Raw genomic sequence first — 17537 nt, 5'->3', positions numbered from 1 at the left:
GATATATAAATATAAAGAGAAAGATTGTTAATAGTATTTTTTTTTTTCATTTTGCTAAATCGTTTACTCGATACTTTCATACGTTTCGCATAAAAAACAAGGCAATCAGATTGAGTTTTTTTTTTTCTTTTATCGTTTACATCTTAAACTTTAACCGCCCGTATTCAAGTATTTATACTCGGCTGAATCACCTCGTGTGTCTGTCTGTGTACATAATATATATATAATATATATATATATGTATATACGTATGTATAATATATACATAATAAATGTGAAATCATCCTCTTTTTACTTTCATTAGTTTTTACTTTCTTCGTTTTCTTTTATTTCTTTTTTTTTTGTTTGCCTCTCACCTCGTCGCGCAACTAATCAGAAAAGACTAAGCTCTCTGCGAGAATCTCGGGTTTCTTTTCCGGACTCTCCCCGTACCATTCGTTACTCTTTAATAATCGCGTAGAAACAAAGTGTATAGTTATATGTATATTTATAATATATTATACCTCGTAAAAGTTGGTTGTTTCGATACTGACCGAGGTTCCCCTCTGATTTTCACTGTCGCTTTTCTCCCGTTCTTACCGTTTCTCTCTTGCTCGATCCGTTCTTATCCTCAGTCTCGTTCGGAATGTAATTAATATTTCTTATCCTAGCCGGAAATCACGCCGACAAAGCTCTTTCCCTGACAGGTCCGGTCGCGCGCGTTCCTTTTCGTTCCACGGTAAATCATTCGTCGCTTCCTGATCACGAACGTCGTCGTCGGCCCATCTAGTGTCACCTAAAACCGGCGATCGACGGTTTGCGTCGGTCAGTCGATCGATCGAACGGACAGTCTTATTCAATTGCTTCCCCTGCGATTACTCGACGGACTTTCGAGTTGATCGTGGTCGATCGAGAGAGCTTGTCCTTTCGTATATATCATTTTGGCCGTGTTTCCGATCGGTTTTCCGACGAACTCGGAACGCGTCCGTAAAGCTACAAACGAATCTAAGTCGGACCACGTCGGGGCTCATCTGGAATGTGTCCAAAGTCACGCTAGGCAGTCTATAATCGAAGGGAACGTTCCCCCGGTCGGTCAGGGGACCGATCTATTCTCCTCTCTAAATTGCTTCTAATGTCATATCCCGCAACATTCTTAGCTTTTAACGTCGGAGATCGCGTCGAAGTCGCTATCTCGATCTATCGAGAGGTCGAACGGGCTCCGAATCCGCGACGTACCGCTAACGCCCGGTCGCTTTGATCGACTCGAACCGATTTTATCCGGACAGAAGCAGCGACACGCCGACACTTTAAGGACAGCCGCACTCGTCAACCACCATCTTTGGCAGATCCCTTTTGATAATGTTGGAATCGGGACCGTAGTAGATCAACGACATCGGCGAGAACTTGAGGGGCGCGCAGCAAGGCTGCATGCCGGCCAGTCGATCCATCTTCCTGTATTCCTCGATCACGTGGGTGTAGTAGTTGAGGAACGTGTCCGGCGTTCTATGTCCGGCCGCGCAATCCCCCCTGCAGTAGTTCGCGTAGTACCTGCGACGATTAACGACACCATTTTACTTGGACATCTGCGATTTAACTCGAGGAACAACGTAAAGGAGGGTGGTAAAAAGATAATCAACTTTGGGGTAGTTACAGCACCTATAATGGTACCCTTGCGTTGGTATTTCGGTGAATATTTCTATACATATGGTCCATATTTTTGTTTATATTTCTATGAAAATATTTCTGTTCCCTATTGATAATTTAAGACGGTCTTCCAGTATAAAATGCATTTTTTCTAAGTTTCTTTTAGAATTTTTTGCGAAGACTGCTATAACATCTTTGGCAGTCAAATTTGTAAGGTTTATGTACTTATGTTTAAATAACATTCTAGAATTTTTTGAACTAAAAAAAGTTGAAATTCGAAGGTAGTCTCTTTTAAAAAAGGATTTTCCGCCGTGTCCGTGTTTGCGCCATTTTTTAAATTTGAAACGAGAAAACGTGTGAGATTTGTGGCGTCGCCTCCCATGCTCGCCACCAGAGGGGTCGCGCTCTCACAAGCGCTCGACTGACCCCTCCGTTGTTATATATACACTCCTCGAACGACTTCCCAATATCCCAGTCGTCTAAGGCAGGGCCTGCTAGAAAGCCTTACTGATGAGTCCACTGGCAGGCCCGGACGAAACGCGCCCCCTCCTTTCCTTTTCTGCCTTCCTACGAATTCTCACGACATCCTCTACTCGCAGCGATGCAGCGCCACAGATTCTTAATTATTATGAAATTGACTATAGCCGTTACTAGAATATAAGGAGAAAGTCCAATAATTTAAAGAATGGCGACATTTTAAACGTTGATTATTGATTTTCCATGTTTATCTTTCTATTTTAGGAGTTTAAATAAATGTAAAGATAAATATTTTGGGTTGATTTTAATACAGGCTATAGTATATACTGAATGTGGTAATATTGGATCTTTACAAACATAGTCAAACATAGTTTCTATTAAGAAAGATTACTCCACCGTGTCCATGTTTGCGGCCATTTTTTAAATTTGAAACGAGAAAACGTGTAAGATTCTTAATTATTATGAAATTGACTATAGCAGCTACTAGAACATAAGGAAAAACTCAATAATTTAAAAAATTGCGACACTTTAAAAGTTGATTACAGATTTTACATGTTTATCTTTCTATTTTAGGAGCTTAAGAAAACGTAAAAAATAAATATTTTGGGTTGATTCTAGTACGGGCTATAATCACACATATACTGTATGAGCGTCTAAATTTTTAAGGTAACTGGACAGAAAGATTTTGAGATATCATGGACATCGTTTCGAGAAACATATTTTCAAAACGAACTTGTTTAAAGTATCCCTTTAACAAATTATGTTGACCAACACAGCTTTAACTTCGTTATTTTTAGGAATCCAAGCATAAACATTTGCAAATATGTTTGAAAGTATGTTTTTACAAAATTATATTTTATTTTATGAAAATTTGAATAAAGAAAAACTGATTTTTTCAAAGATTCATACTAGAAGACCCCCTTAAGATTTATAATGTTTTAGACTAGACTAGAAAATTTTAAGAACTTAAAAAATAGAATAATAAAAACTCTTTATGTAGATTGTTCAAAACTGTTATGTGATTCTATTAGTATTGTAAGTCATGAAAAAATTTATGATTATCAGTACTTACTTAGCCAACAAAGAAAAAATAAATAAATTTCAATTGTATGACTTAATTTTCCATTTTCATAAAAAGTAAATAGGATAGTTGTATTTACTCCTTGAAACAAAAAGAATTTCGTACTTTTTCCTTTAGAAATACGTTGCTTTTGAGATATTTATTGTTACATATAATATTTAAAAAGGAATAATCTTTATAACATCGTGGCTTAATAAATTTCTGTGAGATGTTCAAACACAAAGATATACTAAAAAGTTGAAAATTATTATCAAACAGTTTTTGTGAAAATAAAACTCCAAAGTGAGATAAAAAGAAGATCGAAATCGAAAAGATCCTTTGAAATAATAAATAATATTGTGGCTTAACAAAATTTGTGTGAGACGTTCAAATACAAACAAAGGTATACTAAAAAAGTTGAAAATTACTGTGGAACAATTTTTGTGAAAATAAATCCCCAAAGGGAAGTAAATTTAAGGAGATCAAAATCGAAAAGACCCTTTGAAATAATAAATAACATTGTGATTTAACAAAACTGTGAGATGTTTAAACACGAAAAATATATTAAACAGTAGAAAATTACTATCGAATATTTTTTGTGAAAATAAATTTAAGGGGATAAAAATCGAAAAGACTTAAACCAGATCTAACCCAGACTCTTTGAAGTAATAACATCGTGGCTTAACAAAATTTCTGTGAGATGTTTAAACACGAATGAATACTAAAATGTTGAAAATTACTATTGAATAGTTTTTGTAAAACTAAATTGAAGGGGATCTAAATCGAAAAGACCCTTTCAAGTACTAACATCATGACTTAACAAAATTTGTGAGATGTTTAAACACGAAATAATACCAAAAAGTAGAAAAATACTATCGAATAGTTTTCATGAAAATAATTCCCCAAAGTTGAGTAAATTTAAAGTTATCGAAATCGAAAAGACCCTTTGATATAATTCTGTTTCGTGTTGTACGCGTTGTAGAACGGACGTGACGTTAAATTATATATTGCAGTCCCCGGCACGCCGGTAAGCCCCAGGATGATTCTGTTTGCAATAATTGCTTGTAAGTTAAGCTAAGGGTTTAGGGCCGTTGCACTTGTAAGCGACACTCTGATTTCACGGGATACCATACGAGTGACTTACAGATACCGGGCGAGGGGTCTCCGCGTAAATAAAGTATTGTCGCGTGCTACCGTCTAACGTTCCTCTTTTTGCTCGTCTACACAGTACCTGGATAATATTACTGTCGCGATTATCGACTCTGGCTATCGACCGATACCGCTAATACATTGCCAGACAAATAAGACACGCGACATTGTGCTCCTAGACCCGTCCAATTGCGAAACGATTACACTTCTCTAATACCGATCGACTGGTCACGTAAGGCGACGACGGTCGGATTCATCGCTCTTCGTCGCGTTTAATTGTTATCCTTACCCTTGAGGAGCGATTATCCAGTCGTCCCAACCGAGCTGCGAGAAGTTCACGTAAAATCTCTGCTTGCAGCATTGGCCCTTTATCGCGCCGCTGCATTCGACCGCCCGTCTTCTGACTCGTTTCACGGACGCTGGATCGGTGCGAACGACTAAGAAGGGTCTGTCGGGATCTTGACCCACTGAAACATCGTTTTAAGCCCGAACGTAGTTAAAATCGTTTTCAAAAATTTCGCGAGGAGACTGTGAAAAATGGTTTCGGGGTTACCTTTTGCGTTCAAGGACGACTCGATTACGTGCGGAGAGTGTTCGTCGAACGTCGACACGAAGACGCGCGACCCGCATCCGGTACAGTCGACCAGCAGCGTCAACTTGTCCCTCGCGAAATCTCTGTTCGCCGTGTACCAACTGCTCACGACCCTGGTCACGTCAAACTTCAGCCAGCCCAGTTGTCCGACGTTCACCCCGAGGGACGTCACCATTTCCAGATGTTGGCCGAGCTCCTACGAAAGCACGTATTTCCAGTTTACATTTGCCGGCGAACGAGCTAGAGACTGGCCGGTAAATATACTTTTCTACGCGTTACTATTCGAAGCTTCCCGATCGGCTGAAACCCGACAACCGTAGCCGGTAATATTGGACAAATTATTGATAAGGCGGCTTAAGATTTGCAGTACGTTTTAACGCGATTAAATTCATAGAAATCGAATGAAAATGAAGAACTATCTTTCCTTCTTTTTCTGCAAATTGACGAAAAATAGAAGTAGGCTAAACTCTGCCAAAGGATTTTCGCGTGTGTAACAAGGAACATTAGGCTAGTTATGTTCGTACGATTTTTCAGTAATCAGCTGATTTTTGTTACGAGTTCCAAGTTACCCTTTCCATTGTTTTTAAATAGCAAAACGATGTATCCTCTCGGCTAATTTGTAAGTTGTGTTGATTGTCGTAACACATTACTACATTTGTGGGAAATTTAAATTTTCAGAATGCACTTAATATGCAAAAATATAAGATATACTTAAAGCAAGATACGAATTATTATATTTAGGGGTTGAAACAGCCCTATACGAAACTCCCAATTCATTAATTCTATCAATAAAAATATGAATTTCCAACTGAGACGATCGACCAGAACGCAATTTAGCATTTATGTAAAAATTCTTCGTATATGACACAACTGATCCAGCAGTTTTAACTATTTTAGAATAACAATTAGCGTCATAACGTAAAATATGTCGGAGATTTTTGATAATAATGGTCAGAAAAATTACAGGTATAAGGAATCATTCCTTTAACAAATGACTTTTCCAGCTATAATTACTGAAACCACGAAACATTCGTATTCAATATTTTCTTCTATCTTTATTTGTTTGTTAAGAGCGATCTTAAATAGAAATATGCATTTTCAACAATTTTCCACTGTGCTTAAATTAGTTAAAATCGATATGAATTACTTGGATAATGTTCCTCGTACGTTCAATTAAGAGAAAACCCATTTCCATGTAAGTGTTAAATCAAAACAATTAAGTTTGACTAGATGCGCATACTGAAATTAATTCACGAAAGATTGAGTGCTATCGACTGCTAGCAATTTATCAATCTTACACCCTCTGTAACCCAACGTGACTCTTAAATCACATATGTATTGTCTACGTTCTTAAAATCTAATTTAACGAACCTTTAACAGATTTCTGTATTTATATTAAAATACACGTATTTATGAAACATACGTTTATGATTTATCCATCGAAGTATAGCATTTCCGGATAAAACTGATTCGATACAAATACAACTACCACGATATTTGTTGTATATTTGCCAAATTTGTCCACGCGATATTTGGCAAGCTGGCTTGCAAGTTCGATGACAATGATAGAATACGGGTCAGAATTGACCCCTTCGTCGGCGGACTGTAAATCCAATTGTGGTTTTAGAGCAATAGTATGGCGTGCATTCAATATACACACCCGTCCATAAGCCATCGGACACTTGACGAACGTAGAATAAAAACAAATTAACACTGTGAAGCGATGTAAACTATAAAATGAAATTTATTTATTCGTTTCATTATAAAGGAAACGTAACTCATATTCTATGTCATGAATTTACCAAAATGTTATCTAACAATGCAAAATTTTCGTTTTACAACGACCGTACAAATTAATGGTAGATCTCTATCAACAATTATTGTTTAATATTTTTTTCATTAATACCTTTTCAAACCTTTTTGTAATCCTTTATCTTCAAAATTTACTTCCTCGAACAATATCATTTATTATTTTAATTTAATAGAAGCGTTATAAAATTTATAGTAAAGTAGTAACTTAAAACGACTAAATGTAAAAGAGCTAGATAATAAAGTCGCTTCGGAAAATTGTATCTGTACCTTAATTTACATTTTCCAAGATGGACGAGCAAAATGCCCGGAGACTTATGGACGGTAGTGTGCAACTATAGCAATTCGAGCATACTTTCTTACGAAATAACTAATAAAATCTCCAAGAAACATTTCTTTTTTCATTTGAACTCGCATACTTTTGTCCGATATGTATAATCACGTTAAGAGGATATTTTAGTTTATATTGTCATCTTTTTTTAGTCTTTTAACAGATTCCTTTACAAAATAAATATAAATTTCTTAATTTCGATATTTTTCATACGTATTTATTTATTTTTTATAAATATTCACAATTTTTTTAAGCGAAAATAGTAAAAACTGATTATATTATATGTCATTGAACAAGGTTCCTTTAAACAAAATTGTCCTACTAGCTGACAGACTAAAAATCAAAAGTATTTTTGTTTAGTATGATTGTAATTACGGTGTGGACCAAAATTATAAAAATGAACAATTTTTCTTATTGTTTTTTTTAACTTGCTAAAGATGAAAAAAGTCAAGAAACTCGATATTCAAAATTCAAAGTACCACCGTTTCGTAAACTTTCACTATTTTTTTTTTCATTTTGGTTCACACTATAAACGCAATCATACTAATCAAAAATACTTTTGATTTTTTCGCGTAGGTTCTGTGAAAAATTTTGACTGACAAATTGCATTTCCATGAAAAAATATTCACGGTGAATCTTAAAAATTCTATTAGAAGAGTCGACCGTACGGTTTAGCGGCAAACATTTGCGGCAAACATGGTCTGCACGTTCGCCGATCGCAGGTAACTCCGAATCGCGCGACAATAGGTTGCTCTACCTGGAACTTTTTCGGGGAGGGAAATGCAATTTGTCAGTCAAAATTTTTCACAGAACCTACGCGTTTCTGAACAGAAGCGGACGCACGCGATGGAACGCGTAAACGCAGAGTATTATCGTTCGTTCTTCGTTTTCGCGGACTCCAAGGAGAACGCGAAGAAAGCCGCCCACACGTATCGTGCCCATTATCCCAGCGAAAAGGAACAACAATCCTGAAGGGAGCAAGGTTCGAGGAAGCAACAATCCAAGAAGGAGCAACAATTCAGGGAGCAACAACCATTCAGGAAGGAGTAACAATTCAGGAGGAAGCAACATCCAGGCACCGTTATCAACCCAGTAAGGAGCAACAATCGAAGAAGGGTGCAACGGAACACATCGGTATGTGAAAGTGAAAAATGTTAGTGACCGTGCTGTGAAGTTTTTTCGGGGTGAGAAGCAGGTACAGCGATCGGGCCGTCCCATCAGCTGATTTTCGTTGGGGTTTTTGACCTTGCTGTGACCGACAGCGGTGCATTGGCCGGGCTCTATTGTCAGCGCAGTAGGTCAATTTGCAGATAAATGGGTAAGTCGAATTTCAATTATTTCTCTATTAACCCTTTGCATTCGAGGAATGTTTCGGTACGCAGAAATCCAGTCTGCTTTTTCAGTACAGTTTTTAATAACAAACGGTTACAAATGGTTCTTACCGTATTTATTTTAATTTTCTGATAATAATTTTTATTTTAATTTTAAAACACTCTGCCGAGAAGCGTCACTCGGTTGCGAAGGGTCAATTTCCTAAAAATACCGAGATTTTGTTCCTTCTTTCTCGGAAACAGCAAATACAAATAATTAATAAATTCCATTTAGTAATTTACGTACTAATTACGTAGTAATTAACGAATTAGGTAACAGTTGTAGTGGTAGTATTTTTAATTATTTGTATTCGTTCCTCGATGTATCTTCAACGCGCATCTTGCTACCTATCCAGCGCGGTGGCTCTCCGAGGTCGGACGGCCCTGAGCGCGCCGAAGGCGAGCGCCGTGATTGGTCAGTGTTTTTCGTTAATAATTCAAAAACGAAGCTCCATCCGACATTTTTGCAAAGGAAATTGTTGTTCAGAATCGTCTCAGCTACCCCCCATTTCCGGTTCTTACACTATTTACGGGACACCCTGTATAGTGGGTACAGATGAAAATCTTTATATATTAACTCTTTGCACTTGGTTGCCCCCTCTGAGAGGACATCTTAAATCTGGCAAACAACTTGGACACAAAGATATTATTGCTTTAAGGAGGTATTTTTCTGGCGTTTTACAAAAAAAGATATAAGTTTCTTAATTTTTATAGTTTGCATACATATTTATTTATATTTTACGAAGGTTCACAATTTTTTTCATTTCGTTTATCTGAAATGAAAAAATCAAAAGTATTTTTGATTAGTATGATTGCGTTTATAGTGTGAACCAAAATGAAAAAAAAAATAGTGAAAGTTTACGAAACGGTGGTACTTTGAATTTTGAATATCGAGTTTCTTGACTTTTTTCATCTTTAGCAAGTTAAAAAAAACAATAAGAAAAATTGTTCATTTTTATAATTTTGGTCCACACCGTAATTACAATCATACTAAACAAAAATACTTTTGATTTTTAGTCTGTCAGCTAGTAGGACAATTTTGTTTAAAGGAACCTTGTTCAATGACATATAATATAATCAGTTTTTACTATTTTCGCTTAAAAAAATTGTGAATATTTATAAAAAATAAATAAATACGTATGAAAAATATCGAAATTAAGAAATTTATATTTATTTTGTAAAGGAATCTGTTAAAAGACTAAAAAAAGATGACAATATAAACTAAAATATCCTCTTAACGTGATTATACATATCGGACAAAAGTATGCGAGTTCAAATGAAAAAAGAAATGTTTCTTGGAGATTTTATTAGTTATTTCGTAAGAAAGTATGCTCGAATTGCTGGTAGATGATCAAAGAACATTTTTTCAGCATAAAAGGTTAAAATTTGTCTTTCTATTTATTTATTTATTTACAGGTATGAATGCCCTTGTATACAAAGATAGAGAGACATAAGTATAGAATATAAGTAATTATAAAATCATATCAATTTTTGCACTGTATAAACTATATAAGATGAGTGACGACATGACAAATTGCAACCAAACATAAACACAGCAAACGCTATACCTAGTTATATTAAACTTAGAAAATTTATGTAAATTGTCTTAAACTTACAGTATTATCTAATTTCTGCATGAAGGAGGTGTAAGAGCAGAACAAGTTTATATATTAGCAAAACTTATTGGCATTGATTATTAAACGATTAACGCAGTTAAACTTTCCATAGAACGTAGAAATATATATTTATATATTATTATTAGCGTTTATCAATGATCATATCGTATAATTGTTGCCAGAAGCCAGACATAATTTGGGTTACAGAGGGTTAGCTTCGATGGTGAGGTAGTCCTAGAAAATTGACAGAGGAGATTACCTTGCCACGCAGATGCGTCGTGTTGCCGCATCGTACCCTGAATACCCAGAGAGTAATGTTTCTTTGGTTCGTTTGACCCTGACGATGGTGTTGATAATGATGGGCGTGCTTGAACTCGACTCGCGCCCATAGCGTCGCCCTTTTGATCCTCAGTGGTTCCAGCGCTGGTTCCCCACTGGCCATCGGAAACTCCAGCAACGGTTGCCCGTTCAACGTTCGTCCTGCGAGCAAAAGAGAGGAGATACTCATCGATCAAAAAGAAAACGCCACGTAAATCGCGCGCCAACTCGTTCGGCTTTCGTTTTTCTCGGTCCCGAGGAGAAGGGGGCGGAAGTTATCGATTTTTTGGATGCGTTCCGCAAACCACTTGGACCAAACTCCTCCCCGCCGACGGTCGCCGATAAACCAATCGCAATCGTAACTTCTATCCTTCGAAGTTCGAACCGTGAACGCGCCACTTCTGAGCGCTCGACGTTGCTCAATGGCGTCTTTCGTAAATCTGCGTCTTCGTTCTCTCGTTTATCCTACAATTCCTTGGCCCCGGCGATGGATTCAACCTCCGTGCGAGAAATTACCGCGAATCGAATCGACGGAAGTGTCGCTCCTTTTTCGAAATCTTCGAGGTAGGTACGTAACGTTTTAATTCGCGAACGGATAAAAAAAAATAAAAAAAAAACAGAAAAAGAAAAAAGAAAGGCAAGATTCGCGGAGCGGGCAGCGACCGTAGCGGTCAGAGGGTGGATTTTTCTGTAGGCGAGTCGTTCTTTTTGCTCTCGATGTCCCCCTCCGGCCCCACGCAACCCCCGTCGTCGCGGAGCGTAGTACAAACCGCGCGACAGAGAGAACGAGACAGAAAGAGCAAGAAAGGGTGATACCGGTGTAATGCACCGAGCACGACACACAATGTATGTATGCGCGTGGTAAGTGTGCGCGCCTGTGCGTGTGTGTGTGTGTGTGTATGTGTGTGTGGTAGCGCGCGAGCGTTCTCAGAGCCGAGCCACGACGAAATACAACACGCGAGAGGACGTCGTTCGTGTACAAGCGTAACAAGAGATACATCGTGGCTATCGAGCAGCGGTAGCGCGTATACGTGAGAGCAGGTTCGCCCGCACGGATTTATCTGCGAATGTCTCTCTGTGGTGGTGTGTGCGCGCGTAGAGTGAAAGCAGGGCGGCTTCATCCCTTAACGGTTTGGTGAGTCACGGACCGGGAGTCATTGGAAAGGCGGGGATAAGCATGGGGTGTCTGCCGCCCGTCTGCCTTCCGCCTTCCATCCCCGCTCTCCCTCTTCTCCTTCGCTATTCTCCACCCTCCCCTTCTTGCTCCTCTACCCTTCCCTCCTCTTGTGCAGCCGGCCTGCAAGCACCACCGACACCGACACCGACACCGACACCGCCACCGCCGGAGGCTCCCCTGCGAGAGCCAACGACGCCCACACCCCCACACCCGCCTTCGCCCCTCTTCACCCCACCCCCTCCTCCGCCGCCCTCGTCCTCCCCCTCCTCCCCCGCGCGCGCCGCGGACCGCCGCGACGCCAGCCGCGGAGATATTCAACCTACCGGCCTCCCGACTACGCGCTTAACCTTTTAAGTGCGAACCGACCGATATACACTACCGCTCAAAAGTCTCGGATCGCCTATGTGCTCGGATCTATCGTCTAACCGACGGATCTGTCGCGCGCGATCCAAATGCAATTTTATATTTATTTATTGGTAGGCGCGGCACTCGGTCTCGCCAAACGGCAGACGCAACTTTACGCGATTCAAATCCAGGGAACGCGTTCTCGGACGAAATATAAACGACCACTCCATATTCGCTGGCCGCGTTACGCATTTTTACCAGCGTGATCGATATCACTGTTTCTCGAGACGCACGGTTTTCGGTTTAAATAAAGGAGGTTCCGCGTATTGTTCTCGCGGATGCATTTAGACGCAGTTGGCTCGCCGCGGGAAGACCAGAGCTATCTAACCATCGAAAGATTGTATAATAGAACGTAACGTCGGATATCGTCGTTTTTAAGAATCGTACCGCCGGGTCATAACTATGGTTACCGTAACATTAATTCATGCTACGATAGAATAAGTCGTAAGAATAATTTAGACGCACGGAAACTATAAAATTCCGCGCGAGGTCGTCGGGTATACAGGGTGCGGTCGAATAACGTGTACAAGTTTAGCGATTTCTTCTGAGAGAATGTTTTCGACTTCGTTTTCGAGATAATCGGGTTTGAACATTCATACTTTAACCGGAGAATCTTATTTACATTTTCTTTACTGCTTTACTTTATTAACGCTAGAACTACTAGAGCAGTAAAAATTACCTATTCGTAATTTCTAATAAAAGTTGTAAAAAATTTACTCAACTGAACTTTTGAGAATTTACCATAATTTTCTATAAGAGAATTAAGAAACACTTAGTTCCATTGCATTATACTATTATTTTAACTTCTTTGGTACAAATAAATACATTATAATTGTCGGTAATTCTAGCGTTGAACGTTGTGCTATTTGAGATCGAATAATTTTCTACCACACTTCAACAGCCTAATAAAGACAATATTCTAAATGAAATTTATTAATGTTGGATCCATCGTGAAGACTTGACTGTCCTGAAAGATTACTTGATCTTGCATGCCTCGATTCTTATTTACACATATGTGGGATCATATTAGAGAAAAAGTTTAAGAAACAATTCATATGCATTAGCCACACATTGTAAAGTTTTAAAAAAGAAACCACTTTCGTGCAGTTATCATAAATGTACAACAATATAAATATTTGAAAAGGTTACTAGCAAAAAATTTATCCGAAATATATTCATGAAAAATAAAAATGTATTGGAACGAATTTTTATTTGTTATTATAAATAACGTTCAATTAATAATGCCTGACTCAGTTCTGCACTTAATGCGTACCTAATCATACAACATTATTATCGTTGTAATTATACGATGTATGCTCCCAACCGATCCAGATTTATGAGCATATAGAAATGCACTGTATCATAAAATGCATACTGTATCATATAGAAATGCGCTGTATCATACACTGTATCATACTCTTTCTTGGCAAGCTCAATAATGTATTTGTTCAAAAATATTTATGAAAAGATTTTGCATGTATCTGAGAGATACACCACTGACTCCGGAGGGTTTAAAGAATATCTTCTAGACGCAGTCCTGTGTTTGGAGAAGATCGATATTTTCCATTTGAAAAAACATTATAAAGCGAATGTTAGCAAAAACTGGTTTGCGGTATCGCATGCTGTATGAATTTAAAATAAGCAATGCAGCTACAGATACGGTTGACAATATCTATCAACTGTACGGTGAACGTTTTACACGTGAAAAAGTGTCGAAGGTGATTTTCGTAATTTTGGCGTGGTATTTTTGAACCTTCTAATGAATTAAGACCCAGTCGATTAATAACGTTTCATGTCGAAACATTAAAAGCTCTGATCGAAACAGAACTTCGTCTAATTATTAGAGAAATGGAAAGATTATTAATTTCTCAATCGGATTGTAACAAAAAGAGACTTCGTCGTAATCCTGCACGTCGATAATTATCACCTGATTTGACATCTATGGCAAAAGATTTTATTCTACTTCATTACAAACTTCTAAATTGAAATTACACTATAATAAAAAATGTCTATAGCCAACGACTTCATAGTTTACGTATAGAGTTAGTGGAAAAACGGCTATTATTAGTGAATCTAAAAGGAATTTTGTTCGATCGTGATAGAGCCAGACTACATACTGCAATGATAACATTAGGAAAAATTAAAAGTTATGATTAGAATTTGTACCACACCTATCATCCTTAGACTCTGGGGACTAATCTATTTTAATTATTGCAACATTTTTTAACCAGTAAATTAGCACCTAATGAGACGTTACACTTAAAACTGTTCAAATTTGTTGAAAAGGGAATGAAAGAATTGGAACAAAGAAAGGCTATAGAAAACGATGATATATCTATAATTAACCCCTCAACCTCAACTTTTAATCTCAAATAAGATGATCACATCTATTATTTAAATTTGAGTAATTTTTTAAGAAGTTATATCACAGAAAAATATATAACATCTATCACACATTTTTTAACTTTAACGATTGATTCACAAATGTGGAAATACGCGTTTAAGTGTCAACAGCTAATGAAAATGGGGTTAAAGGTAAATAAAAGTACTAATTTTTTGCTCTAGAAGTTAAAAGAACTAAAAGCACAACATAATCTTAGAAAATATTACAAATGACAACATAAAAACAATTATATTTAACTGGTAACGTGGGGTATATTGACACTCCTTAGACTACATTTATTTTATTTATAAGTAATATTATGCCTTGTTGTTTTGTGTAACAAACTGTATAAAATATAAACAATTATGCAAAGAAGTCGTTGCTTTTTATTTTACGATTTTAAGGTGTTACTTTCTTCTATTAAATTAGCTCATTGTTATATAACGTACGTTTCTTTCCATTTCTTCAATTAATTTAAAATCCCTAATGCATGGTACAAAAGTGCCAATATTACCAAGAAGATACAACCAAATACCTAAAATAATATAATTTTTATTTTGTCCAATACACGAATCTAAATATATTATTAAATTTCGATGTTTATCTTTTCAAGTGGCATTTTTATATAATTCCATCCAATGAATAATACATGATTTGACGATAATAAATTATGAAATAAATCGGAGATTATGTTACAATAAACTAATAAAAGTAAAGAACCGAAATTAATATACATCTACTTAATTTTCACCAAGTCCCTTAATTCCAGAAACCAGTTTTACGAGGCAAAAAAGGAAAAGAGAAAAACAGGATTCCGGTTTGAAACATGCAACTAAATTTTGCGGAAGTTACAAAGCTCGGAAAGAACAAGAGTTGCTACATAGTATGGTTTGGCTACCGCGATCGCACGACCTCGACCCGATTGCTTCCTCGTCGGACAAACGTAAACATAGATCGTCCGTGGTGGCTGCACCAAAATTATTGGAATAACGCGTTTTCCAAGAAGTTGCACTGATAATTGAAATGCCAAAACTTCGTGGAATCGTCGTTGGTAGAACAGGCGGCAAATATTTTCAAGAGAATGTATGCAAATTATTGCAAGAAGTAATTTCAAACTTTTGCGCGGTAGTGTATTCTCTTTCCTCTCGTTCCTCTTCTGACCACCTAACAACCCTCTGTTCCCTCCCTCCCTCTTCCCTCTTCACACCACGTTCGCCGTTTCTCAAAGTCACTCGCCGCGGAAGAGCGCACCGTCTCGCGTTCCCTCTCGTTATAGCGTGACGAAGGACTTTATCACGTTGTTACAAGCTGTCAACGTCGTCTCTGGCTTGATCATCGTAGTAGACAGGGTTGAATCAACCAGTAAGCAAAATAAGCACGTGCTCACAGCACCAAGGAAAGGGGCCACCAAAAAGTTCCTCTACTGAATCCAAATGATGCAACTCAATCAAGGTCCACAAAATATGAGTGTAACACTATTAATATTATTGTAGCATCGAAGAGAGGTCATATTTTTAACATTCGAAACAATAGACTGTATCTTGGATGCAGTGTGTTGTAATTAGTGATATACTTAGAGGGGCAACCCTGACTGTTCTGGGCTGCACATTTTGTAGAGTCGACACTTTTATTCTACTGCAAAGAAAAGAATTTTATATTCAGCACTTATTAAGTATCAATGTCCTGTTATAATTAAGCAATTAAATGGTATATTGTACTATGCTTAGCACATCGGTTGGCATTAATCCAGTCCAGGTCGTAAACTGGCCGTCCGTAGACCAGTGGCGGTCGGAAGGGTCAGAGTTGGATGGACCTCCGCCAAGGTGGTGGTCCTTGCGCCGCGCCCACTGCAGTGTTACCACTGCCTCGAGGTAGGGCATGTGAGACAGCGGTGGATTGGAATGACCGCTACTACTTGTGTGTTCCCGAGCAGTTGGCTAGTGAAAGGAATGTGGGTCTGATTGGTGTCTGGATACTCTCACTCTAGTTTAGGAGTTTAACGAGTCCACGGTTCCATCACACGTATCGTCGCTATTTCGAAATGACAATATGTTCAACGACGTAAGTGGAGATATAGCTTTGTCCCCTGTGTCGTCCCGCTAGCCAACTTTTCGCGGACGCACAGTATTGTGGCGACATCTGCTGTACTCGCCCCTAGAAGCGACCAAGGAGTGTGTATATAGGAACGGAAGGGTCAGTCGAGCGCTTGCGAAAAAGCGGCCCATCTGGTGGCGAGTACGGAAGTACGGCAAAATACTCTCCTGTCCCATTGTGCCATTGTGCCAGCCAACTTTTCGCGGACACGCAGTAATTGGTGAAGATCTCTTGCTAGCCACCATAAGAAGAAAGATGGTGGTCAGCGATACGGCATGGCAAGGGATAGCCTCCTTTTGCGAGATTACCTCCTCGCAGAAGGAGGCCACGGAGGGCTAGAAGAGGGGCCAAGACAAGGAAACCTTCGCTGCCCGACACCCTTCCACAGCCCTAAGTCCAACCAAGGTCCTTTCTTGATCTGGGACGACTCTACCGTGGTACCCGGTCCGATACATCTATGGCGCTGTTTCGCTTGTCGTGGGAAAACGAGAAAGATCGTAGGAGGGTAGAAAAGGAAAGGAGAGAGGAGCTTTTCGTTCCGGACCTGTTAGTGGACTCATCAGTAAGGCTTCCTAGCAGGCCTGCCTTAGACTACTAGATATTGGGAGTGTATATACAGGGTGATCGACTACCCCTGGGGAAAATTTTAATGGAAGATTCTAGAAGCCAAAATAAGACGAAAATCAAAAATATAAATTTCATAATTGAGGCTTCGCTAAAAAATTATTAAAAATTACATTAAAAAATTTCAAATCATTCTAAACAAATTATTTTGGTTACGGGGGTCAATTACAATTATTTTTAATGAATAGACATACGCCTGAAATCCTACGCACTTTCGAGAAAAAAATTTACTAGGTGGACAAATTTTTCGGCAAAAAACAAAAATTTCAAATCGTTCTGGAAAAATTATTTTCGGTTGCCGCGGCCAATTACAATCATTTTTGGTAAATACACATAGCCCAGAAATCCTACGTATTTTCGGAAAAAAATTCTTTACCGAAAATATACTGAGTGGCCAGAAATCTTTTCTTGAAATTTCATGCGTATGTTTAAAAAATCATAACTTCTGGACGGATTGAAGGATTTTAATAATTCAAAATTCAAACAATGCGTATTAATGTAGTTCTAGA

General features: G+C 38.2%; 1 protein-coding gene across 1 annotated transcript in view; it reads right to left on the bottom strand.

Annotated features, from left to right (window-relative positions):
* Positions 1 to 1286: 1286 nt before the first annotated feature.
* The window catches only part of LOC122403136 (inhibin beta chain), a 72197-nt gene continuing 55946 nt past the window's right edge, over positions 1287 to 17537 (bottom strand). Inside the window, exons 2-5 of the mRNA XM_043406486.1 lie at positions 10287 to 10507; positions 4863 to 5097; positions 4599 to 4776; positions 1287 to 1527 (exon numbers count right to left, since the gene is read on the bottom strand). Of these exons, the coding sequence (XP_043262421.1) occupies positions 1287 to 1527; positions 4599 to 4776; positions 4863 to 5097; positions 10287 to 10507 (875 nt within the window). The remainder of the gene's footprint in view (positions 1528 to 4598; positions 4777 to 4862; positions 5098 to 10286; positions 10508 to 17537) is intronic.

Source organism: Colletes gigas, unplaced genomic scaffold (assembly GCF_013123115.1).
Source record: "Colletes gigas isolate AHSC1104 unplaced genomic scaffold, ASM1312311v1 Colletes_gigas_Sc00044, whole genome shotgun sequence".
Classification (NCBI taxonomy): Eukaryota; Metazoa; Arthropoda; class Insecta; order Hymenoptera; family Colletidae; genus Colletes; species Colletes gigas.
The sequence above is the reverse complement of the archived record's forward strand: the minus strand, read 5'-3'. Positions and strand labels throughout refer to the sequence as shown.